The sequence below is a fragment of the Dreissena polymorpha genome, chromosome 2, assembly GCF_020536995.1.
Source record: "Dreissena polymorpha isolate Duluth1 chromosome 2, UMN_Dpol_1.0, whole genome shotgun sequence".
Classification (NCBI taxonomy): domain Eukaryota; kingdom Metazoa; phylum Mollusca; class Bivalvia; order Myida; family Dreissenidae; genus Dreissena; species Dreissena polymorpha.
This window is the reverse complement of record NC_068356.1, coordinates 90,280,154-90,308,144: the sequence shown is the minus strand read 5'-3', so window position 1 is coordinate 90,308,144 and position 27,991 is coordinate 90,280,154. Positions and strand designations below refer to the sequence as shown.

The following is a 27,991-nucleotide window of genomic DNA, read 5'->3' as shown; positions in this document are numbered from 1 at the left end:
TTACAGACCACTTGCTTCAGTTATATTGTTCAGAGTTCGCCCGGTTGGCCGCGTATGCGTTCTTGAGTTATCATCCAAAAACCATTTTACTATTTCGGGTCACCGTGACCTTGACCTTTGACCTAGTGACCTCAAAATCAATAGGGGTTATCTGCGAGTCATGATCAATGTACCTATGAAGTTTCATGATCCTAGGCCCAAGCGTTCTTGAGTTATCATCCGGAAACCACCTGGTGGACGGACCGACAGACCGACAGACCGACATGTGCAAAGCAATATACCCCCTCTTTTTCGAAGGGGGCATAAAAAGTATTCAATAGTTAATATATGTTTCTTTCGGAAAATGGTGTATTTATTTTAGAAAGATAAATGGAATACATATCTAAGTTACAAGGATTACAATTATTTTACCCGACGACACATTCGCCCAGTTGTACAAAAAACGTGATTATATGGTTCCAAAATTAATGTATTATTCATCTTCGGAATGTATAACAAAATGTTAACAAATGGCCACCCTTTGATGAATGCTCTTGAAATGTGGCGAAAGAAGGTCGAATTCTGACAAGTGTCGTGAATTATTTGTTTCACAGAGGACATAAGTGACGTCAAAAGTCTTGTTAGTTCAGGGCAGTCTAACCATTAAATTCCACTTTAAAATCGATTATGTGGGTAGCTCCTCATTTCATTAAAGTAAATCAGAGTAAAAAGTAACTTTTTCAAAACATGGTAGTTTGACATTTACTCCGATAATTTGTTTTAATGTTTATTAATCTTAAATTCTTTTTTATTTACGATTGTTTACCCTTTCTTTCTCGATAACGCTTGGTAAGAACAAGATTTGCAATATACGTCAATGCTTTATCATTACCAATCACTCATTAGAGTGTGGCATAGACAAATTAACAAAAAACTTGATTACAGTACCTATTTCATTATCAACAATACGTCCATTTGAAACGGTTTCTGAAGGGGTAATCATTATTATTTTAATGTTTAGGAGTATTGTTGAAAGGTTAACCGGTTAACGGTTAAGAAATGGGTCAACGTTGCATTGAAAGATGTACATGTATCCAAGTTGGCAGATATTGGCAGATGTTGCCTATCAGGCTGTATGACGTAACGGTTTGGGTGTACTTAAAACCACTCGACGACCTGAGAAGGTGTAAATTAATGAGTTCTTGACACAAATAAAGTACTGTTTCTACCTCTTTGTGGTAAAGTCGATCATTTAATCGTTTCGTCACATTACATGGCAGTTAGGTTGCAACTGTTTCAGCCTTAAGATAATCATGTGTGCAGTTGTCATGTCTTATCAGGAACTCTAAAATGGTCTCGACCGAGTTCGATTGCAGGTCACATGCGATTAATTGAACGATATAAAGAGTCATCAGTGCTAGTTTTTATGCATACTTTATTGAACGGGCGTCTGCCAGGTGCATTTAGGCAGCGTTGTTAGAGGTATTTAAATAAATAATGTAATAAGTCAATAGAGCTCTTTATGTTATTTAGATACCATATAAATATATTGATATGACTATGGCTTCGTAATTATTTCGAAATATATATATTCAACTAAATGTTTACCAAAATATAACAGTATGATAAAATTGTAAAATGAACTTATGTGAGAGTGTACTTCCAAATGTATTATACCTGATAGAACGTTGTTGAGTGACTAATACGTAGATTTCTTTATTGGACTCGTTTGAAAAATAAATTTTCCTTCAAATATCCAAACGATCTTTTTTCTATTATTTTCAGATGTCCAAGTTAACTCTTGCAGTTTTGGCAATCGTGGCTATTGGGTCAGCTGGTAAGTTTTCCCGTGCAATATTTTGGTCCATATTCCGGAAATATAACTAAATACATGATAAACAACCCGAGACAAATCTGTCCCATAACCTGGCCAAAATACGCACGACAACAGTATCGACAATGAAACGTGACACGAAAGTCCGGGGTCTTACTAAAATGCTTTTGATTTGAGGTTTGAGGAAATATGTAGACATTCGCTAGCTTGTGGATTTATAAGCAAACCACGATATGCTCTTTGTCACGTTATGAGAGAGTTTGTGTTGCGGCCGATTAAGAAACACTTGTATAAATACTCAAGATCATACAGTTTATTATACCTCAGTCACTAAGAGGGACCGATCTCCGTCCGATCAGCGACCGACGTAATTTCCGCTCATCGGACTGAACGGCCGGTAATCGCACAGACACCGGGTCATTTTGTAGCATCGGGCGGCGTCCTGAATAATTTGAAGTCTCACTTAAAATTTTACCCGACGTCGGGCCCGGGAAGGAATCGAGTTGAGATCGAAAAAAGATCGGACAATAATGGCACGGTCATCGCCCGGCGATCGCCCGATATCGGATTCATTGTACGTGTATCGGCACAATCAAGGTTTTTCCCAGAGACATATACATCGGGCGGAGCTCCTCGTGCTTCACGTACAATGAATCCGGTGTCCGTGCGTTTATCGCCTGGGCGCAAGCCTGATGAGCGGAAAATACGTCATCCGCTAATCAGACGGTAATCGGTCTCTATTTTTGACGGAGGTATTAAACTGTGTCACTCATCGGACGGCGGACGGGTCCGACGTGTCCAGATGCCTTTAGATCGAACACATCGACCGGCGACCGGATTATTTGTGACTGAAGCATTCATGAAATGTCGTCCGATCGCAGTTTTCCCCGAAAAGATGTTATAAGAACATCATAAAAGTAGTTTTTCGCCCTCTTCTATAAATTTTACTCTTGATCTCACAAAAGCCCCATTTGCTTTAAAGGTGTAAATTTCTTTAATATAATTTTCCAATTCGTTGACTCTAGTTTTATCATGTGCGTATAGATTTCTTGCGTCTAGATAGAAATAGCATTCCTCTTCTACATTAATGTGATATAAGACCTGCAATTATTCAATCAACTGATCATCTGGCAATACCTATCAAACTTAAAAGTCCATCTTAACGTGGCCAAGGTTTTTGGAAATTAAATAATTCAATTTTAAGTGAACCTGATTACTGTACTAAAGTAAAGACCATAATCGAACAATGTATGCAGTTACATATAGATAGTAAACAAATTATTTGGGATTTTTTTTAAATATGAATTTAAACAAATGCCAAAAGAGTTCTCAAAGAAAAAATCACGTGAACGCAAAAATACGTTACATCTGCTGGAAACAGAGTTAAATAATTTACTTTCAAAAGAATCGTATACCGCACATGATAAAACTAAAAATAGTTTTTTTATAACTGGTTATTTAACAAAAGTAAGTGGCATTTATAGCATGTTCATAGCGCCTGTTTGCTAAAAAAACTAGCCCGAAAGCATTAGTGCTAAGAATTGTTTTTCAATTAAGCCGAGGACGCAATTACACGAATATATCGTGTATTGGCACACCGTGTACTTTCGCTTTTGGTCTTAATGGTTATCGTGAGGGAATGTGTATTGTTATATATCGTTTTGACGTGTGCAATTATTTGTATTGATTCACCGATCTTAATGGGTAAAGAATTCGTCTCATTTTAACCACAAGCTTTTGCTAACTTAAAAGCAGTTACTTTAAAGTTGCGTGTGTTATTGCTGGTATAATTCATTTTTTGTGTTTAATTATTTGCGATAACATTTTACGTGATTCTATTAACCATTTGAAATGCAATTTAAGTGTTTTACACCACTATGCTTGTTTTCGGTGATACAGTAGTTTATTTGTTTATTTTTTAAAATCGATACTTTAAGTTTTGATGTAAGTTTTATTGCTGCCAAAAGTTTCGAAATATGTATTCCCATTGTGTACACTATCAGGGAAGCGACTGTTGTTGATTTTAAGAAATGGACAGCGCTAGTTGTCTCCCTTTTGTGCTTTTTTTCTCAGGTGCTGTTTTTTTCAATTTAATGCTACAATCGATTAAATACTTTATTTTGCTGCTCATCAATACTGTCTAAAACTGTTTTTGTTTTTTTATTTGGATATACAGTAATCTTTTTGTTAGTATCTGATGCTTTAATTTTGACACTCAGTGGACTAATGTATGATTAATAACTTAATGAAAATGTTTCAACTGTCCACAGCGGCGATCCGGCGGGTATGTTACCATACGAACTGGTCACAGTACCGGAACGGGCCGGGCAAGTTCTACCCAGAGAACATTGATGCCAGCCTCTGTACGCACATTATCTACTCGTTTGCTAAGATGACCGGTAACCACTTGGCCGCCTTTGAGTGGAACGACGAATCAACGCCCTGGATGAAGGGAATGTACGTGCACTTTTAACATATATTAACCGTGCTCATGGAAAATGGGGCTTTATGCATGTGCGTAAAGTCTCATATAAGATTAGCCTTTGTAGTCCGCACAGGCTTATGAGGAACGGCGTAAAGAAGAGACTTCCCTCAAATGACAAATAATATAAAAGCGAAAAGTGTCGTCCCTGATAAGCCTGCGTGGACTTTAAAGGATTTTTATGGAACGACACTTTTCGTGAATGCATTAAACCCCGTTATTCCGAGAGTGAGGCTCATATTAAGGCTCTGTTCAAATACAATTTGAGACGCGTTATGAGAAAACTGGGCATAATGCTTGTGCGTAAAGTTTTGTCCCAGATTAGCATGGGCTGATCAGGGACGACACTTTCCGCTTTTATTAAATTTTTCGTTTAAATGAAATCTCTTTTTAGCAAAAATACAATTTAGGCGGAAAGTGTCGTCCCTGATTAGCCTGTGTGGAATGCAGAGGCTAATATGGGATGACACTTGACGCACATGCATTAAGCCCAATTTTCTCAGAACACGACTCAATTTGTATTTAGGCAACCGTATTGAAGCACATAGTACGGGTTGGTAGTTGTAAGTCTCGAAAATGAAAAGAATAATTTATGCGGCCATCTTATTGTTATATATTCGTGGATATTTAAGATCCTCGATAATTTTGAAGATCTTTCGGTCCGACCGTTTTTCCATTATGCATGTATAGACAAAATGCATATATTTGTACAATTCCATTATTTGCTAATGGAAATAAAACATTTTTTAAAGTAATAAGTGTGTCTGGACGCTCAATTAAATTGATATACATGTACATTACATATTTGACATAAATTATCTAGACTTCTTCACGACCGTATTAACTTACATCGACATCAATCAGAAAAGGATCTTTTATAAAAGCATATTGAGTTTTTGCTAGTTATAATCGAATCGCCTGAAACAAAACAATCCATTTTTGTTCGGGCCCACATTGACCACAATCAATAATTGCTGCTCGCGTTGTATTTGTTCATCGGAATATTCATCTATCTGTCTTTCTGTTGTATATCTGATCCGTCTGTTTATCTCGCTTGCCCAATCGATACGTTTCTTTGTTAATTGCTTTGTGTGTCTTGCTTTTAAAAGATCCATTTTTGGCACGAAGATTGTTGTCTAATGAATATAAATGAAATTGTTAGCTTGAGTCGCTGTTTGAATTATCTTCTTTCTAAAATCATATACGAATTGTGAGCTTATGTGATCACTATGTCCGGGGTCCTTCCCATGAGTCATGCGTCATGCGATTCGCGGTGTGCGTCATGGAACTCTTAAATTGTTACCATTTTACGGGATACATTTGTTTATAAATCTTGTTTGTTCATCGCGAAAATATCTAGAACACGTTTGAGTGCGGGTCTTGTGTGCCTAGAACGATCTTTTAGAAAAAACAACATATTACGGATCTCTCAGCAAATGCAATACTAAATATGATAAAATTTGGTCAGAATGTTGCTCGTAACAATATCTAAGCTATATTTTGACTCTGTGCATCATGTTTCAAAAACTAGACCATCAGGTCGAATTAAAAAATTAATAATGTTCAGCTCTTAAAGCCTCATTGATGAATCAATCTTGCTGATATTTGTTCAAAATGTTTAACTTAACAGTATTAATTTAATGTCTGAATCTGGGTGAGCGCTTTATGGCCATAATGACACTCTTATTTTTTTATCAACAACTAATGAATTTGACTATTTCTTCTTCAGTCAATAAAAGAGACATTTAATTGTCAGGTTGTGTGTTGCAAATGTAACGCTGTCATAGGAGCAGTGTAGTAAAAGCATGTAAAAACAGCGATGTGCATGTTTTGTTAGAAAAGACGTCAGAGCTTTTTTTGTTTTATGAATGTACGCGATTGTTTTCTAACGAACTTTTTAAGAAAGATACGCCTCGTTCTTGATGAGTTAGTGTCGTATCTAAGTTACAAGTAATATTTGAGGACCGTTCACGCTTTGTTTGAATAGTCGTTAAATATTATGGTAACAATGCTGTCAATGTTGCGTTCTGACGAAAACATTTTTCCTCGATTTTTAATTGTCATGTCTCTTGATATCGACATCACGAAGTATTTACATGAAAAGTAAATTATTTAATATATTCTAAAATATCCTACAAAATATTAATTATTTCTTTGAAGCAAACAACTAGTGAGCGGCAAGTGTTTGTGTTATCGTTCATACGTTATTTTCAATATGCGTAAGATAAACAATTATGATGACACGTAACAAGTTATCAATATATTTTATTTAATGATGATGACGATTTTTACTATAGCAATGCTGCGTATGACAAAATTACCACAACTGTGTAGAGGTTATTGTCTCGCTTTGTGAAAGGGAGGTCCCATGTATGATTTCCAATAGGCTAATCAGGGACGACACTTTCCGCCTAAACTTGATTTTCGGCAAGGAGGGACTTCCTTGAAACTAAAAATACCATAAAAGCGGAAAGTGTCGTCCCTGATTAGCCTGTGCGAACTGCACAGGCTAATCTGGGACGACACTTTACGCACATGCATTAAGCCCAATTTTCTCAGAACAAGACACTTAGATGTTTCCAACAACATGCACAAAGTAATGGCACCTTGCAGAGTCGGACTCTGCAGCCTCTAATATTAACGCATTCCAGCTTACCTTTAAGACCTTACAATCGTTAAGTGCTTCAATGTTTGACGTTGCTCGTGATGATGATGATGATGATGATGATGATGATGATGATGATGATGATGATGATGATGATGATGATGATGATTATAACGAAGATTTCGATGAAGATGGTAATGATGAATGTTATGTTGATTTGAGTGATGATAATTATTCTCATGCCCCAAGGTACGATCGATTCGCCGCTATCAAGCAACAGAACCCCAGCGTGAAGCTGCTGCTGGCAGTTGGAGGCTGGAACATGGGCTCGGCGCCGTTCACCGCCATGGTGGCCTCGGATGCCAACCGCCGCGACTTCGCCACCACGAGCATTGATTTCCTCCGGAAGAACGGCTTCGACGGCCTCGATCTCGACTGGGAGTACCCGGCGAATCGCGGAAGTCCGCCCGAAGACCGACAAAGATTTGTTGACCTAATCATGGTAAGTCGTGCCTCAGTGTATATATATGTGAGTATATTTCGTTAGTGTATTCGATTAAATAAAATGTTAACTATGCAATGTACGCCCTTTACTAATAAAAAATTATATGTTGGTTCCATTTAAGGGATAGATCTTGATTGGCTAATGTACCTTTCACTAGATATGACGCAAAGACGGAAACGGGAGTTTTTTTTTCAAAATGGTGTTTGAAAATACGTTTGGTAAAATTTATACCAGGTCGAATTTTGATAAGTGTGTTGAAGATGTTGTTGTCCCTCAGACCCTAAGACAGACGTTCGACCAGGAATCCGTACCTGCCGGCAAGGAGAGACTGCTGCTGACGGCGGCCGTCGGTGCCGGCAAAGACAAAATCGACACCGCGTATGACGTCCCGAAGTTGGCACAGTAGGTTTACGGTTCATAGTATATATGAGTCGCGCCTTGAGAACATGGGGTGTAATGCATTTGCGTAAAATTTCGTCGCAGATTAGCATGTGCAGTCCGAACATGCTAATCAGTGACGACAATTTCTACTTTTTTATTAGTTTTTTTCGTTTAAAGAAAGCACGTGGTTGCAAAATCCAGTTAAGGCGGAAAGTTTCATCCCTTATTTGCCTGTGCGGACTGCTCAGTCTAATCAAGGAAGAACCTTAACGCATATGCATTCAACTCCGTGTTCACAAAGCTAGGCTAGTAAACGCTATATTAACATTTACTATTTCGAATGAAGAATCCGTGCATATATGAGTCGCGTTCTGAGAAAACTGGGCATTATGCTTGTGCGTAAAGTGTCTTCCCAGATTAGCTTGTGCAGTTCGCACATATTAATCAGGGACGACACTTTCCGCTTTTATGACATTTTTCGTTTAAATGAAATCTCTTCTTACCAAAAAACAAATTTAGGCGGAAAGTGTCGTCCCTGATTAGCCTGTGCGGATTGAACAGGCTAATCTGCGACGGCACTTTAAGCACAAGCATTATGCCCAGTTTTCTCAGAACGCGACTCATGTTGTCTAATTGCAGTTCTAGATATGCAATATCAATTATTGATTTAACTACATTCCACTGTCTTAGTGGATTAAATTGAACATTAATTAATAAGCCGGGTCATTAAATATGGATATTAATGTTCACTCGGGCACGTTTCAATGTGGACTAGCAGCATTTTACATGCCCAGCGAGTGTTGTGAGATATGCATCCAAAAGACATCCGTGTACATAGACTATCAACTGTATGTATCTTGTATTACTTGAGGCGTTTTAACGATTCGTAAGAGATATCGACTAACTGCGTTACCAATGTAGTGAACTCATTTTCATTTAATAAAAATAACAAACGCTGTATTTCTAGTATCTGCCTTGTTCGAATATAGTTTTGTTTCTCGAATTACTAAGTCCTTTTCTTTTTTATAATGTTTATAGGTACACTTGGAAATAGGCCAATTCTTCCATTCTTGAACAAACCATTTATAAATTAATACCTTTATTAATTAATTCAAGGTCGCGATGGCGTAGTGGATGTGGTGTCCGCCTTACGACCTGGCGGTCACCGTTCAAACCCACGGTGGGAGCGTTCTTAAGATATATCTCAAAGACGTGTAGTACCAGTTTTACCCAGGAAACGGACTAGATAGGATGCTATCAATCTAATGCAATCGACCTTGAATAAATAGGTTACAATTAACTAAATGTATCATGTATCTCAGGTACCTGGACATGATTAACTTGATGTCCTATGACCTGCATGGTTCCTGGGAAACATTTACCGGGCACAACTCGCCTCTCTTCGCCAGAAGCAACGAGCAAGGGAACCAGACCTACCTCAACGTGGTGAGTACCTATCGTTCCCACTCGGCCCATCCCTGCAAACCCAGTTGGCGATACACTTTGTTTGATAATTATATTGTTGAGTACCACTCGTTAGCACTCGGACCATCTCAGCAACTGAGTTGGTGATTATGCTTGATATATTTAAGGTAAAATGCATTCACGCAATGAAATAATAAATTCGTTTGTCCGTTCTGGGCATATTTAATATGTAGATATAGTCTTCTAACTCTTTTTTTGTCAGTATGTTTTAGTATAGTCTGATATTTTAAATTTCAAATTTTAGTTAGTACTTAAATTTAACTGCACGTTTAGAATAAATCACCACAAAAAACGTAAGTAATACACTAAATTTTTCAATGACGAGAGTTGTTAACTCTTGCCAATTATACTTGCTCACATGTAGGCTAACTTCTGTTGAATTGATCCGGTGTTTTGTTGGGTTTGCATGATGCCAATACGAAAGAACGACACACAGTATAATACATGCCAGACCAAACAAAGGGCGATAATATGCCCCCTTTTTATCGTTCTGCATGATATATTTCTCCATGATACAGTTTCAATAAGCTTTCACACGTCTCGCACAAGGAACGACTCGGAAGCTAGTTGCGATGCAATTTTATTTCTCAAAAAGTCAATAAACTTGTTAACGAATCGTACATTACGTTTGCTGTTTTTAAGAGTACTGTCTCCGGGTTGAATGCATGAATACTTTTGCTACAGTTCCTGTTCTCGTCTCTTTCTCAGGACTGGGCCGCCAAATATTGGGTGTCACAGGGAGCACCCAAAGAAAAGATGAACATCGGTGTGCCACTGTACGGACGGACTTTTAAATTGCCCTGGGGGCAAACCAGCAATCAGATCGGGTGCACCGCTAACGGCGCTGGACAGGCCGGACAGTACACGGGAGAAGCTGGCTTTATGGCTTATTACGAGGTCTGTAGACAGCCGTTGGCGGATTACATATTTCTTTCAAAGCAGTGTATGCCCTTCTTAATAACTTTAAGTCCTTGGTGACTTAGTTGTTAATTTGGTAAATTCGACATCTTAAGCGTTGTTATCTGTCTAATTATAATAATCAACGGTAAAAAAAATATGAACGTCAGTAGAAGGATCAGTTGCAACATTTCCGACTCGCTCCTGAAAAACCGGGCGTATTGCATGTCCGTTAAGTTTGGTCTCATATTAGCCTGTGCAGTCCACACAGTAATTAGGGACGACTCTTTTAGCCTGAACTGGATTTGCAGTTAGAAGAGACTACCTTTAAACGAATATTTCCATAGAATCGGAAAGTGTCGTCCAAAAACAGTTGAGTCCAGTTTTTTCTTCAGAATAAGGCTCATCAATATAATGGGCCGTGCTCTGTGAAAATAGGTTTAATGCATGTGCGTAAAGTGTCATCCCAGATACGCATGTGCAGTCCGCACAGGCTAAACAGGGACGACACTTTTCGCTTTTATGATATTTTCTGTTTAAAGAAAGCCTCTTCTTAGCAAAAATCCAATTTATGCGGAAAGTGTCGTCCCTGATTAGCCTGTGCGGACTGCACAGGCTAATCTGGGACGACCCTTTACGCAATGCATTAAATCCCTTTTTCACAAAGCTCGGCCCTAATAATCTAATAATTTATACTGCCATCACTAACAGAAGTAGTATCACCAGCAGAATAATGAGCATCATATGCAGAATTATTAGAGCGGCGTTCTACGAAAACTGGGCTAAATTCATGTGCATAAAGTATCGCCCCAGTCAACACAGGCTAATCAGTGATGACACTTTCCACATGGACTGTACCTTTGTTAAGAAGAGACTTCTTTTAAACAAACAATTGCTTAAAAGAGTAAAGCGTCGTCCCTGATTAGCCTGTGCGGAAGACTGCACAAGCTAATTTTGGGTGAAAATTTACGCTCAAGCAGCTTTGCCAGAATGCGGCTAATTTACACCATCAGCATCATATGTATGATCATCAGTACCAATGACACCATCACTATTAATAAAAAAAATCATCATTAGTAAAAGCCTATATAAACACTATTATTAATGTTTACGATAAAAGAATTAACATAATAAAAAACATTTCATCATCGACAGATTGATTGGTATCAACTTAACAGTCATCATCGTTATAACGATTTGAATTATCATCAACAGCAGCAACATAAGCAGCAATATAACTTGTGCAGTATTGACATATTATATATATATATGCTCTGTGAAAAGGGGGTTTACTGCATCTTCTTTAAATGTCGTCACTAATTAGCACAAATTGCAGTTCGCACAGGCTAATCTGGGACGACTTTTTACGCACATGCCATAAACTCCATTTTCACAGAGCACGTGAAAGCAGAGTGTAACGGCCTATATATTCTGTCAACCCTTTTAGTGTCAAATTTACATTCACACAAACGTTTCCCACCAGTGTCTGCAAGATGTATATTTCTGCTTGCTCTTACTCGGCTTACACTCATGACGGTCAAGTGCATAGGCCAACTTTAAAAGAAAGCGGACAGTGGTCTAGTGGTAGGATGCTGGTCTAGGGATGGGAAGGTTCCTGGTTGAATCCCGCCCAGGGCACTGGATTTTTTCTGAGCAAAAAATTAATCCCACGCTTGCTCCTCCACCCAGGTGTATTAATGGGTACCTGTGAGGGAAATAAGTCAATGTGCAGTGGCTGCCTTGTGCGCCATATGTAAACGGACGACTTAAATCCCAGTGATCGGGGGGTTAATGTCGAAGTCGGCTGAAGATGCATATCGAAGCAGACTATAAACCCTTTAACCTTTAAAAGAAGGGTCGAGTTCGGTCGTTGCACACAGATGCGTATGTTGGAAGACGCGGAAATAAAGTTTATGACATCAATACCAACAATTTGATTTCGCATCGATCATTTGTGACGTCTGTTTTCTTTTACTTTTTCAACCCATGATATTTAATAATCGTAATTCATCAGTCATATTTATGAGAATTAAAAATGATTAATACAGGTCGCTTAGTAAATATCAATATTTGATCCGGGTCGAACCTGTTAATAATTGTGTTTTATGCAAAAGTGTCGCAATGATGGATGTGTGGTTACACTATTTATTTAATTTAATTAATCAAAACCAGCCTCTTTTGACTTAAGTACGTGTCAAATTGTGATCTACTGTTCCCTCTGAGTATCAATGACGCAAAATGTATGACTTTTATATTTCAATTAATTGGGCCATGCAGTGTAAAAAGGGTGTTTAATGCATGTACGTAAGTGTCGTTCCAGATCAGCCTGTGCTGTCCGCACAGGCAAATCAGAGGCGCAACTTTCCGCTTTTATGATATTTTTCATTTCACAAAAGTCTATTCTTAAAAAAAATCCATTTTAGACGGAAAGTGTCGTCCCTGATTAGCCTTTGCGGACTGCGCACTTTACGCACATGCATCAAACCATACTTTACGCACATGCATCAAACCACTTTTTCCACTGAGCGAGGCTCAATTAAATTCTACTTTCAGTGCTTGATCAGTGTCCAATGTCCTAGATTTAAAACAATCGACGTTCTTGTGTTTTATGCGTAAAAACAAAAAGATATGACACTTAACTTATTATAATCACGTTTAATTTACCTTTTTTTCAATATAACCCTAAGTTTGATATAATTATATTTTTCATAATATTATGTCATTATATGACAATGTATTGTCTTTGATTGTAAACCAAACAAGAGCCATTTTGTTTTGCTTTTCGTGGCAAATGTGTCAACATAGTTAAAACGAACCAATTAACTGGTTTAAATGGTCTCCGTCCCTTCATCTTTTGATAGCTGATGGTAAAAGTATGACTACTATAAGAAGGCAATTTTTATTTGACCATTCCCGTCTGTTCCGAAAAGGTTTATGATAGTGTACATTTGATATTTTAATAAAAAAATCAACACAAATTTACGGAAGTTTTGAACAAGTTTATAAAACGTGAATAATTGTAAAAAGCACGAATGCCGCCATGCATTTGATAACGACTCATTAAGATGATTTAAATCTCCGGCAATCGCATCTACAGTTGTTGCAGTATTGTCTGGGTTTTATTCTAGGTTGTCACTATAAAAATTGGCGTAACGATTGAAATCGTAGTCTTTATCCTAAACAAATCATCTACTCTATTATTTATAAACGTGTTGGGGCATATCACGTCGTATAATAACGCCACAGTTCGTGATCAATTCCATAATCGTGTTAGATCTTGACCCAACCGTGGACTGGTTCGAAAGATATGCAACCCGTATGTAATCGAATCTGAATTGGATATAATTCCGTGACCAAGCGTGGCAACTGTAGTTGGTCACCGGTGAACTGATTGTAACCGGTCGCAAAGCAGTGTAGCATTACGTAATGACACGTATCACATCGTCTTAGTCTCGACGACACGATTTATAACGTAATATCAATGGCGGCGTTCTTATCGGATCACACGACAGTAAGATCCAATCATCACAACAATTCTTCTTATAGTGATCAATCTAAGAATCGTGATAGCCTGATCGATCACTAATTCCACATGTTAAAAGTTATCTGGTATTTCCAATTTAGAAATGGATCTCTAATTTCCTATTAGAAAGTGGCGTCTTAATTCACATTTTGAAATCGAGCTCTCATTCCTTTTTTTAAATGACATCTAATTTCCCATTTTGAATTGCTCTTTTATTCCCCATTATAAAATTGACCTCTAATTCCCCAGGTTTGTGAGAAGCTACGAGGCGGCGCCACAAAGTACTACGACCAGGAAGGGAAGGTGCCATACTTCGTGCTAAGTGACCTTTGGTGTGGATACGATGACCCCGACAGCCTGAAAATTAAGGTACGTTACCATATGATCCTTTTTACTAACAACACTGTGTGTAATGCACATGCGTGAAGTGTCATCACATATTTATCAGGGTCGGTACTTTCCTCCTCAGCCAGATTTTCGCATAGAAAATATTACGTTTAAACAAAAATTAAAATAAAGGCATCAAGTGTCGCCCCTGATTAGCCTATGCGGACTGCACAGGCTAATTTAGGACGATACTTAAAGCCCATGCATAATGCCACGTTTCCGCAGATCGAGACTTATATTTAGTGTAATAGACATTTAACATGAATAATTATGTTTATTAGCAAGTCTCACAACGCCTAATCAAAATGTCTCAATGAGTGGTTCACTTTTTTGTGTGGTGCAAATTACAAACATGAAGTCATTGCGTTGCTGGTGTTTTGTTTTTACCATCTTCATATGTCTTTGTTTCTAAGAAAACAATAACAGAGTATTAATTGACGTACCGATAAATAATCAGTTTGCGGTAGTATTCCGCATCTTCAAACTACCATTTGTACTAAAAAGCACATATTAACCTTCGTTCATAAGAGAGCCCGTGGCGACTGCGCTAACATTTATGATTTTGTGTGATTTTGTACGAGTTAAATATAATTTTTAAACAGCTTCATATATTTTTTGAGTAATGTGAAAATAATGGGCACTGACTATGTCAATAGTTATACCGAAACGGGATGACCATGGATCTACGGCTAAAATGCAATACACAAATGATTAATATATGTCAATTTATGGTATTGATAGTACACCGTTTGGCTTCTGAAGTGGCCAATCAATAAACCGATCGGTTTTTGCATTAAACAAAAACAACATTGTTTTTATTTCCAATTCGAAATCTGCCATGCCGGTTATTGAGCTGCCAATTAAAACTATTACAGACGTACCCATATTCAAACCCTAGTCTGTTCCATTGGATATCATTTACCTCTGTGACAAATTTAAAGTAAATGAAAGCATTTAGCTGTGAAAATTTCTTTTACATGTATCTATTAACACACACACACACATATATATATATATATATATATATATATATATATATATATATATATATATATATATATATATATATATATATATATATATATTTTTTTTTTTAAATTACATTCTGTGAAATATATTAAACGAAACAAAATGTCTGTCGTATAAATCATGGTCACATAAGTTTCGAGGGGAATTGTCAAATCCTGAAATGTGGCTTTTGTCTGATTGATTATCGCGAGTGTTTGTTCACCACATGTTAGACAACATAATTACAGTTTTTAACCATCTAGTAAACATTGAGTAAGCGCCCATGGCGTTTTTTTTTGTGTGCAAAGCACGATTTATACAACTCATGTGAATGATTAATTTGTTTATTTCGATGAACACTAATGACGCATTTACGTTATTTGGTTAAACACGCGCAATTTCGAAATCAACAATAAAAAAAGAATAACCACACACGTACTTTAAATCTCCCAAGCCCTTGAAATGAATCAATGTTTCCGTAAATGTCAAATGCAAATGACATTTAAGCAGGTAAATAAATACCTCAAACAAAGTATTTTTTTGTTTGAATGTCGCACGGTTATTATATCTATTCGATGTACGGTAGTGCATTTGTCAATAAACAATATGAGTCGCGTTCTTAGAGAACTGGGCATAATGCATGTGCGTAAAGTGTCGTCCCAGATTAGCCTGTGCAGTCCGCACAGGCTAATCAGGGACGACATTTTCCGCCTAAACTAGATTTTTGCTAAGAAGAGACTTTCTTTAAACCGAAAATACCAATTAAGCGGAAAGTGTCGTCCCTGCACAGGCAAATCTGGGATGACACTTTACGTGCATGCATAAAATCCTCTTTTTACAGAGCACGGAATATATAACAATCTCTTGCCATGTTGGGAAACGACTGATATGTAAACACAGTTAATGACGTAGTAAAGGTGATTGAATACTATGCTTGTTTTGGTACCTATTTCTGTTGACTAGCTATGTAATTTGAATCAATAATTGTCTTTAACATTCAATACGTCAACACATTTATTTAATTTTGTATGAAAATGCATGGACACAACTGAGGTCTTGTCGACCACCCGTGTCTGCAGTCAGAAACAATTGAGTTGTATCATTATATATAGTTAATAGTATGGTATATATTCGATGGAATTCCCTGTGAACCCGACTAATATTTTGTGGCATCGAAAACATGAAGACGTATACACATTTTGTCCCGAATGAACAGTAATCGAACAGACATAACTTTGCCATTGCCGGCGTGAATACCAAACACATCCACAGCACTCTAATAGCCGCACTCTCTACTGATATTTCACAGGTAGACTATATAAAGAGTGAAGGATTCGGCGGTGTCATGGTTTGGGCCCTGGACCTGGACGACTTTTCCGGCATGTGCGGTCAGGGCAAGTACCCTCTGCTGAGGGCAATCAACGATGAACTCAACGCAGGAGCACCCGCCTCTACCCCTCCCGCAGGCAACACCTACCCACCTACCAACCCACCAACAACACCGACTACCACGGCGTAAGTTATGACGTCATTAAAAAATTAATACGTCTACATAAGCGCCTTAATTTATAACCTTATTTAATTTTGTCGAAGGACGCTCTGACTAAGCATGTGTACACTGTTCGTCCGTCATAACGTCATTTTTGCACCTGCCGTAAGCCATGGCAATATTAATGGACCTGCCATAAGCCATTGCATTACTTATGCATTTGCCATCGAATGATGTATTCATTTGCCGTAAGTTATGACTTCATTTAAGCATCTGTCGAAAGCCATGGCATCATTTATGCATTTGCCGGAAGCCATGGCATTATTAATGCATTTGCTGTTCATAATGGCGTCATGTATGTAATTGTCGTTCAAAATGACGTCATGTATGTAATTGTCGTTCATAATGGCGTCATGTATGTAATTGTCGTTCATAATGGCATCATGTATTTATTTTATGCTTTCCGGTCGTTAATAGAGAAATATCAGGGAATTAAAACTGATAATTTCACGGTTTCAAACAGTGAACATTAACAGTGAAAATTATCGATACTGTGAAATGACGTCATTTTTTTACGAAATGACGTCATCAACCCAGCGAAATTCTTTAGTTAAATTCATTTACAATTTATCTAAACGGTGAAAAAAAGGCATGAAATAAAAAGAAAATTTGCTGGATTCGGTGGAATATCGATTTTAATGCACTCGTGATCATAGAAAAAATATATATATCCATAATGGCATCATATATGTAATTGTCGTTCATAATGGCATCATGTATGTAATTCCCGTTCATAATGGCATCATGTACATTGTATGTAATTGCCGTTCATAATGGTGTCATGTATGTAATTGCCGTTCATAATGGCATCATGTATGTAATTGTCGTTCATAATTGCATCATGTATGCAATTGCCGTTCATAATGGTGTCATGTATGTAATTGTCGTTCATTATGGTGTCATGCATGTAATTGCCGTTCATAATGTCATCATGTAAGTAATAGCCGTTCATAATGGTGCCATGTATGTAATTGCCGTTCATAATGGTAACATGTATGTAATTGCCGTTAATAATGGCATAATGTATTTAATCGTCGTTCATAATGGCATCATGTATGTAATTGTCGTTCATAATGGCATCATGTATGTAATTGTCGTTCATAATTGCATCATGTATGTAATTGCCGTTTATAATGGAGTCATGCATGTAATTGCTGTTCATAATAGTGTCATGTATGCAATTGCCGTTCATAATTGCATCATGTATTTAATTGTCGTTCATAATGTCATCATGTATGTAATTGTCGTTCATAATGGTATCATGTATGTAATTGTCGTTCATAATGGCATCATGAATGTAATTGCCGTTCATAAGGGTGTCATGTATGTAATTTCCGTTCATAATGGTGTCATGAATGTATATACCGTTCATAATGGTGTATGTATGTAATTGCCGTTCAAAATCGCATCATGTTTGTAATTGCCGTTTATAATGGTGTCATGTATGTAATTGTCGTTCATAATGGTGTCATGTATGTAATTGCTGGTCATAATGGCATCATGTATGTAATTGCCGTTCAAAATGGCATCATGTATGTATTTGCCGTTTATAATGGTGTCATGTATGCAATTGCCATTCATAATTGTGTCATGTATGTAATTGCCGTTCATAATGGCATCATGTATGTAATTGCCGTTCATAATGGTGTCATGTTTGTAATTGCTGTCCATAATGGCATCATGTATGTAATTGTCGTTCATTATGGCGTCATGTATGTAATTGCCGTTCATAATGGCACCATGTATGTAATTGCCGTTCATAATGGCATCATGTATGTAATAGTCGTTCATTATGGCGTCATGTATGTAATTGCCGTTCATAATGGCATCATGTATGTAATTGTCGTTCATAATGGCATCATGTATGCAATTGCCGTTTATAATGGTGTCATGTATGTAATTGCCGTTCATAATGGTGTCTTGATTGTGATTGTGCCATTTGTGCACATTAAGTAAGTAAGTTGGTCATTAATATTCATGTATTTTCCATATGCCGTTTCGTCATGTATACCGTAGCCTTGCATCCTAAAATCCAATGCCGTACGTCATGTTGTCTTTTGTCGTACTAAATTTCGGCACATTCAGTGTGTTGTGAGGTCATTTGTTACGATATTACGTTCATAATGGCATCATGTATGTAATTCCCGTTCATAATGGCATCATGTACATTGTATGTAATTGCCGTTCATAATGGTGTCATGTATGTAATTGCCGTTCATAATGGCATCATGTATGTAATTGTCGTTCATAATGGCATCATGTATGCAATTGCCGTTCATAATGGTGTCATGTATGTAATTGTCGTTCATTATGGTGTCATGTATGTAATTGCCGTTCATAATGTCATCATGTATGTAATAGCCGTTCATAATGGTGCCATGTATGTAATTGCCGTTCATAATGGTAACATGTATGTAATTGCCGTTAATAATGGCATAATGTATTTAATCGTCGTTCATAATGGCATCATGTATGTAATTGTCGTTCATAATGGCATCATGTATGTAATTGTCGTTCATAATTGCATCATGTATGTAATTGCCGTTTATAATGGTGTCATGCATGTAATTGCTGTTCATAATAGTGTCATGTATGCAATTGCCGTTCATAATTGCATCATGTGTTTAATTGTCGTTCATAATGTCATCATGTATGTAATTGCCGTTCATAATGGCATCATGTATGTAATTGTCGTTCATAATGGCATCATGAATGTAATTGCCGTTCATAAGGGTGTCATGTATGTAATTTCCGTTCATAATGGTGTCATGAATGTATATACCGTTCATAATGGTGTATGTATGTAATTGCCGTTCAAAATGTCATCATGTTTGTAATTGCCGTTTATAATGGTGTCATGTATGTAATTGTCGTTCATAATGGTGTCATGTATGTAATTGCTGGTCATAATGGCATCATGTATGTAATTGCCGTTCAAAATGGCATCATGTATGTATTTGCCGTTTATAATGGTGTCATGTATGCAATTGCCATTCATAATTGTGTCATGTATGTAATTGCCGTTCATAATGGCATCATGTATGTAATTGCCGTTCATAATGGTGTCATGTTTGTAATTGCTGTCCATAATGGCATCATGTATGTAATTGTCGTTCATTATGGCGTCATGTATGTAATTGCCGTTCATAATGGCACCATGTATGTAATTGCCGTTCATAATGGCATCATGTATGTAATTGTCGTTCATTATGGCGTCATGTATGTAATTGCCGTTCATAATGGCATCATGTATGTAATTGTCGTTCATAATGGCATCATGTATGCAATTGCCGTTTATAATGGTGTCATGTATGTAATTGCCGTTCATAATGGTGTCATGATTGTGATTGTGCCTTTTGTGCACATTAAGTAAGTAAGTTGGTCATTAATATTCATGTATTTTCCATATGCCGTTTCGTCATGTATACCGTAGCCTTGCATCCTAAAATTCAATGCCGTACGTCATGTTGTCTTTTGTCGTACTAAATTTCGGCACATTCAGTGTGTTGTGAGGTCATTTGTTACGATATTCATGTGTTGATAATAATATACACTAAGATTCGCCAGTAATCGATAGTATCAATTCACAATTACGAAGTATCAACCAGTTTAACCCGCGTTATGGCTTCACATAACCCTACTATACTATTTTAATACCAGACGTTACTTTAAGGCATATATGCATCCGTGGCTAAAATTCTTAACATGCAGGACCATGCTATTTCGCCATGCATATGCTGTATGGATTTATGCGATTATATGTCTTGACTCCATATGAATGCATTTTCCGAATTAAAAAAAAAGTTTTGAGTAAGTTTGAGTAAGTATGTTTAGTAAGTTTCCGGAGTCTATGAGATGATGCTTAAAAATTGCTTAATGTTTTTTATTGCGCAAGCTTTTTGTTCTCGTTACGTATTTATTATGTATTGCAAAATACTTGTTTGTTGAGAATGTTGTTGCCATGTTTACCTACCTACCTACTGGTTTCAGATTATTACTTCTAAAGTTCTGTTTGAATCTTTTGCCTTTGAGTGTTTCAAATACCTATTTGTTGGAGTAAAATGTTGAATAAAAGAGCCGCGCTGAAAGAACCGGCTTATATAGATTTCTGCTAGTATATGTCTTGACTCGTTATGGATGTATTTTCCAATTTAAAAAATCCAAGTTTTGAATAAATAAAAAGAAAATACCTTTTATATGAAGTATGTAAGAAATATATTTTTCACGAAAGAAATTAAGTACAGAATTATGTAATAATTATTGCAATTATTAAACTACGCTTTACATAATGTAGTCACTGTGTACATGTTTTAACATCCTCACGAAACATGATAACATGTTTATTTATTGTGTATGTAAATTCATATAGCATTCACTTCAAACGCATGCTGTTATTGTATTCGTATGTAAATGACGATTGGCTTTTCATGGTTAAGTCTGAATAAACTATTCTGTTCTGTTATGTTTTGTATAGCCATGTCTACCTCGCTCAGTAATCTCTTCTGTCATGTCATCTACTTAGCTCAACTGCCCACGTCTGGTGGACAAATCCTCCGAGCACAACCCCAATTGTCTGGTGGACACCACCGGTCACAACCTCAACAGTCTGGTGGCAACCACCAACCACAACCCCAGTACCTGCCCCTACAACCAGTAAGTCTTCATGTGTGCGCTTTGTAGGGTTTGAAGCCCCTTTTATGCGCCTGCTTGATAAAGACCTTGTAAAGGGTTCAATGTATGCAATCAATGGTATGCGAGTACATAGTAAAACAATGCATAATTAAAAAATCCCTATTATTACATTGTTTGAATACGAACTGTATTCCGTTTATAATAAGGATTGCAAATAGGCATGATAAAAAAGTACAACGTAAGTAAACTTAATGTCATACTGACAAACATTCTTATTTTTGCATTGTCATTCACGTTTAGAAAAAAACATATATTAACTTTAAAATGTAATTTATTATCTTTATAAAAAGTTATAAATATACGCAGTAGTCTTAAACAGACAAGACACTGCTGTGTTTGTTGCCAGATGGCATCCGGTCTCTGAAACTGTCACTACTCACTTACCTGCGGTAGGCCATAAATGTCATTTATGTGCACTGTCCTTAAATAGCTAAGTATACAAACATAAATCAATCATAGAATTATTCGTTTACATGAACAAAATAATATAATTAGCATAAATTTAAACGCGATGCCACGTAATACAATCTCTGGAAGTCACGCGCTCTTTAAACAGGATTGGTTCCTTTTAAACTATTGCCTTATAACTTATTATAGTAAAAACAAAGAACTACTATCAAACTGTATCATCATCGTTAGGGAATCGTCTATACCGTCTTCAAATAAAGTTTTTTTTCTATTTTGTTTGTTTTATCTTCACAAATAATATCCTCGCAAGGAGTTGATGAACGCGAGGTCAAATGTTTTATTTAACTAATTGAAATTTCGAAGATGTCAACTTTTCTAGATATCCATCAAATGTCACGACCCCAAATATACTGCATAATTTATCGTATGCTTGTTATCATTTTTTATGCCAATAGCTTGTTCTGTGTTTACTTACTAAAGCTGTGTATTGAAATGAATAAATCAGCCTTTCTATCGACTTCTATATATTTCATTTATAAAGAAACCACACATTAGATATCGGAACCTCGGTAAAGTTTATGTCAATGCCATTTACTGGTCCAACACAAAAGTGGCATAATATAGTTTCTCTTTTAACCATCTCCTGTGTATAAATTGAAGAAAAATAGATGTGTATTAAACAAACTTTTCCGACCATGATTTATAGGAACGTGTTCGCATTTTTTTCTTATTTTTTTTAATATGTCAATTATTATTGTGAACGGTCGATTTCGCATTCGTAAATGTGTACACGATTCTTCTACTTAGTGTCCTCCTAAGGAAAATCCCAATTTATGAAAATCATACAAATAAACGCATTCTAGCCTCTTTAAAATATTCAATTTTATTTGATTCAAGTTCAGAGTATGTGGGAGATTAAAGTAAATAATTGTTATTTATCTACGTGGATGAATGTATTGAAAATATTATCGTCGATAGTTTTCAGTCGAAATTTTAAAAAGGAAAAACGGATTTGACCTGTAAACTTTACATAATTCATCAATATCAAATTTTGACATTTTGGATGATGGAATAATTTATCCATTCATTATATGTCTGTGAAACAATGGTAATCTGTATGTATTGCAAGCATATCATGTAATTTATTCGCATGTAATTTATTGAAGTAGCACGCATGTTGAAAGTCATTGAGATGTGCTTTAATTTAAATCCTTTTTTCACACAACACCTTGCTTAATACCTTTTTATGGAAATTTGTACGGAAATAACACTAAGCTAAACTGTCAAATTTGTATCTATTTTGTTTGCTAACAGCGTTAAACCGAGACAGAATATTCAAATGAATAAATAACTTTCTTACAAAATGTCATAATTGCCTTGACATCGCTGGTATTCGGCATATTAGCATTCTTCAGTGAGACACAACATGAAGCACAGTGTTTTATCTTAAATAGTATTACATTTAACGTGTATTTGTGTAATTGTTCATGTTTGGTAATTTTTAATTAATCCTATACAAACAATATGCAAACATTATATAAGGGAAACTCGTAAAGAATGCTTTATTTCTTATTAAATCCGCGTCATGCGAAAATGGGTCTTATACCATATGCGGCAAACTTATCTCCAGATCAGCCTGCGCAGTCTGGCCAGTAGTTATGCTGTCCGACATAAGGTAATGCAAGGTTTTGTGGTCTCATTAACGGACAAGGCAGCTCCTGATCAGACTATGAGAACACGGAGATCGGTCTCAGGCTTCGCCGACCGCATGTTGCATAAGACCCATTTTTTGCATGACGCGGCTTATTAGGTATGACATGTACATCTTGCACTCAGTTTCCGCTGAATCATTTAATAAATCGAACGAGCGTGTGAAATTAAAGAGCAGATGAATTACCGATATATCCGTAATGACATGATTGATGGTGAATGACGCGCAGTGATGGCTAGAATTCACAGAATCAATGTGCGCTTGAAATAGAAATGCATTTGAAGATAGATTAGTGGCCTTTAACATTGAATAAACATATGTTAAATGCATATCATTAATTAAAGAATAACACGAGTCAACCAAAAAATGAAATAGATATATCAAGCTGTGGAGTCCACGAGGTGATGCTTACAAATTGCTTAATGATTATTATTGCTCGAGCTTTTTGTTCTTGTCATGTATGTATTGTGAATTGCAAAATACATGTTGGTTGAGAATGATATTGCCATGTTTACCTACCTATCTACTGGTTGCAGGTTATTACTTCTAATTTTTTTTTTAGCTTTTGCCTTTGTGTATTTCAAATACCTATATGTTGGATTAAAATTTTGAATAAGAGAGCCGCGCTGAAAAAAACCGGACTTAATGCATGTGAGTGAAGTGTCGATCCAAATTAGCCTGTGCATTCCACATACGCTTATCAGGAACGACACTTTTTAAGCTAGATTGTCATTTAGAAGAGACTTCCTTTTCAGGAAAATCCCTACGAAAGCAGAACGTTCCACCCATAGATGCCTGTGCGGACTGCACTTGCATATATGGGACGATACTGCACGCACGCACAAATAAGCTCTGAGCGCGGCTAAAAAGCATTGTCACTGTTCACTTCCTTTTGCTGCCTGATCTCAATGTGTATTACTTTTAAATGTGTAAAGATACGCCATTGGAACTGTTTCCTCTATCCGATACTCGAGGGTTTGAACGTCAAACTGTTGCTTCTAACGTTTCTGTCTGATACGAGTTTAGAGTTTTGAGTCGCGTTCTGAGAAAACTGGGCTTAATGCATGTGCGTAAAGTGTCATCCCAGATTAGCCTGTGCAGTCCGCACAGGCTAATCAGGGACGACACTTTCCGCCTGAACTTGATTTTCGGTAAGGATGGACTTCATTGACACTAAAAATACATAAAAGCGGAAAGTGTCGTCCCTGATTAGCCTGTGCGCACTGCACAGACCAATCTGGGACGACACTTGACGCACATGCATTATGTCAAGTTTTCGCAGAACGCATTTTCTCCATGTGATGTGTAGCTTTGCTTTGCTTTGTGCTTCACGCTTCGCTTTCTTCCCCAGCGCAAGCTCTTCCCATTACAACAACACCCGCACCTGTAACAACACAACCAACAACTGCCGCACCACCGGTAACTACTACTGTATCGGCACCCGTCACAACAACAGGTTTGCTAAAATGAATTGCGGCTAGAGATGAATGATTGTTTATGCATTGTTATGTTAAGAAAGTATGATTACGTTTCTGTATAATAAGTTAACATTATACAAAATGTTTAAATAATATTGTAAAACTAATGATTGATTTAGCCATGGTGAAGTGGGTATGATGTCAGCCTAGCGATTGGGCGGTCACGGGTTCGATCCCCACTGTGGAAGTGTTCTTTATATCTCCCCCAAAGACACCCAGTACTGGTTCTACCTATGCCAAAGTCTCATTGAATAGTCAAGTTGCGTCGATGCTGAAGAGGAGCTCTGCATTTAATGGGAAGAAGAAGGATCTTAGAATCCTCTTTAAAACGATGTCTAATAACAAGCTCTCTATTGATATGCACAATGTCTCAGTATGTTATAAATATTTCCGGGTTTATGGTGATTTTAAATAATATATATATATATATATATATACTCTAAATCATATCCTATTTGCATATTGCAGTTTCTTTTGAAATCAGACGCCCACATGTGTCTTCTAAACTACACAATGTATTCTATGTTTATTACTGCCATATAACCATGCTTTGGTGCGTATTTATCGTTGCACATCTGATATTTTCTTTCTTGCAGCCTATTACAAATGTGGCATTTGAATTCCATATTTTTCGTTTCACTGTTTAGTGTTATTGATCAAATGAACTTTCATGCATTTTCACTTCCACATTTAAAAATTTGAATTGAGTTTTCTTAAATTAACCCATTTATGCCTAGCGTCTAGAAAAAAGGCCTTGACAAACAGCGTAGACCCAGATGAGACGCCGCATAATGCGGCGTCTTATCAGGGTCTGCGCTGTTTGCTTGAAGAAATTTCTGTAAGAAATATTCTAAATATAGAAATAAGTATACTAGACATTCCTAATTTTGGAAATAAATTGATCCAATTTAGAAGGAATGGGAGAGTCTACTAGGCTTAAATGGGTTAAATTAACTCACGCATCAGTCCGTCCGCCTGTCTTTCAGCCCATCACAGCAATGGCAATCACCAACATCACTTGACCATGGTCTCGTTCACGGAGTTCGACTGCAGAATTAAGGCGGACGGTTACTACGCGCACCCCACTGACTGTACCCAGTACTATATCTGCGCGGCACAAATGGCCTTCCTCACCGACTGCCATCCCGGCCTCATGTTCAACGAAGCCACCATGTACTGCGACTTCGCCGACCACGTGAACTGCAATTCCCAGCAGGGAAACCAACCACCCCAAACGCAGCCACCACAAACGCAGCCACCCCAAACGCAGCCGCCACAAACACAGCCACCCCAAACGCAGCCACCCCAAACGCAGCCACCATGGACACAGCCACCCCAAACGCAGCCACCCCAAACGCAGCCAATACAAACGCAGCCACCAATAACACAGCCACCGCAAACGCAGCCACCGCAAGCCAATACCAAACCTCAATGTAAGTATTTGAACGCTGTTACTTGAAAAATTAGGAAACTGGTCGCATAATAAGTACCTGCATACCATCAAGTTTGGGTTTGGACGGCCGCCGTCAATAAATCCTTCGTGTGCAAGGCCGCTAACATAAGGTAGAATAACCTCAAATATGGTAGGCCTGTGTTCAATATTAACGAGTTCTTGAAAACCGTTATTGAAGTATCGATATGCCCAGAAGCCCCAAAAGCTTTGTGGTAGGCCTATTTATTTAAAATATTTAATATTATTTTGACGCTTTTTTAATAATCAATGAAACATAAGGCCGATTCTCGTAAATCTTCCTGTATTGGTTGCATTTTGAACACAATGCTACTTTTCATGTTTAAACTTAAATATATCAAACATAATAGTAAATACATACAGGAAAAGATGTATTCTCGTTGAACGATCGAATTGCATTTTAACGAGTGGTAATTGAACAACATTTTTCAAAAAGTGAAATAAAACTCTTTTTAAACATGAGTTTAATAAATATGCGTTTATTCACCAGAAGCAACTCATTTTCTTTTTCAATTATTCGTTTGTAATTTAATTAACAAAAATCATATGCAAAAATACCGTTAACGTCATACGTTTGTGCATTATAACCTCAAAATATGCGTTAAACAACGTCATACATGAGTATGATAGAGAGAAAAATAAAAATGGAATATTACGCTAGTCAATTGTTCCAAGAGTTTGTATCAGTCCAGTGGCTTTTGTGATGACGAAATAGCACAAGCCACAAGACTGATATAGTACAAACTCTTGAAACAATCGACTAGCGTAATATTCCTTTTATTATATACAACAACTAACAAAAACAGTTGACAATTTTTTTTTGCTTAAACAAAACTAACAAAACAATGACTAAAACGGTACGCCATAGTGTATTGAAGACGCGTATGAATACAGTTTATGTAAATTAACGTGTAAACATTTGAACCGGGAAAGCACAGGTTTGCGACAAATAATCCAAAGTTTATAACAAATAAGTTGAAAACTTTAATCCAATGTTTATAACAAAAAAGTTGAAACGATATGCACTTCCACTTCTATTCTTCCATGTCATTATCGAGAAATGACGTCACACGATGTACTAAGTAATATATTTCGTAATATAAAAAAAACGGGTTTCCTATTTTCGGAGCGCGTAATGTGACGTCACTAAATGAGTCGAAGAAAGTAGTCCGGCTAGTATGGTAATAAGGATCGGAAAACAGCGAGTAGCATAATACGGGATTTATTTCAACGATTGATACAACCTGTATTTTGTTAAAAGCATTAAACAGGTATATTATAAAAACAAATATTTGCGTCGTTGTCGCAAAACGATGTTGTTTTTTTTATTTGTCGCGGTTGTGAATCGCATTTGTCAGCGAAGGTGTCTGAAACTGATATACCGATGTATTTGCTGGAACATGTTTCGGGCATTTTCACTCAGTGAGAAAAATTAAACATTGATATTTTTTACCATAATCGAATAGTTTCACTCATAAATTACATATTTTAAAATTAGAAATTATCGAACAAATGTTATTGAGTACGGATTTTCTAAAGTGAATAATATTACACAGGATAATGCATTTAGTGTCACTCAGAGAAATACTGATTCAA

General features: G+C 36.9%; 1 protein-coding gene across 3 annotated transcripts in view; it reads left to right on the top strand.

Annotated features, from left to right (window-relative positions):
* LOC127868019 (chitotriosidase-1-like) overlaps nt 1-27,991 on the top strand; it is a 33,096-nt gene that overhangs the window by 3,908 nt on the left and 1,197 nt on the right. Inside the window, exons 1-11 of one of the 3 annotated variants that reach the window (XM_052409576.1) lie at nt 1,363-1,461; nt 1,765-1,816; nt 4,084-4,270; nt 7,150-7,402; nt 7,683-7,807; nt 9,109-9,232; nt 9,980-10,168; nt 13,941-14,060; nt 16,396-16,601; nt 21,158-21,288; nt 25,911-26,357. In XM_052409576.1, coding sequence (XP_052265536.1) covers nt 1,765-1,816; nt 4,084-4,270; nt 7,150-7,402; nt 7,683-7,807; nt 9,109-9,232; nt 9,980-10,168; nt 13,941-14,060; nt 16,396-16,601; nt 21,158-21,288; nt 25,911-26,357 — 1,834 coding nt within the window. In that variant the 5' untranslated portion in view covers nt 1,363-1,461. Of the gene's footprint in view, nt 1-1,362; nt 1,462-1,764; nt 1,817-4,083; nt 4,271-7,149; nt 7,403-7,682; nt 7,808-9,108; nt 9,233-9,979; nt 10,169-13,940; nt 14,061-16,395; nt 16,602-21,157; nt 21,289-24,797; nt 24,932-25,910; nt 26,358-27,991 lie in introns of those variants that run through there. The other 2 variants (XM_052409575.1, XM_052409577.1) reach the window with 2 other exon arrangements.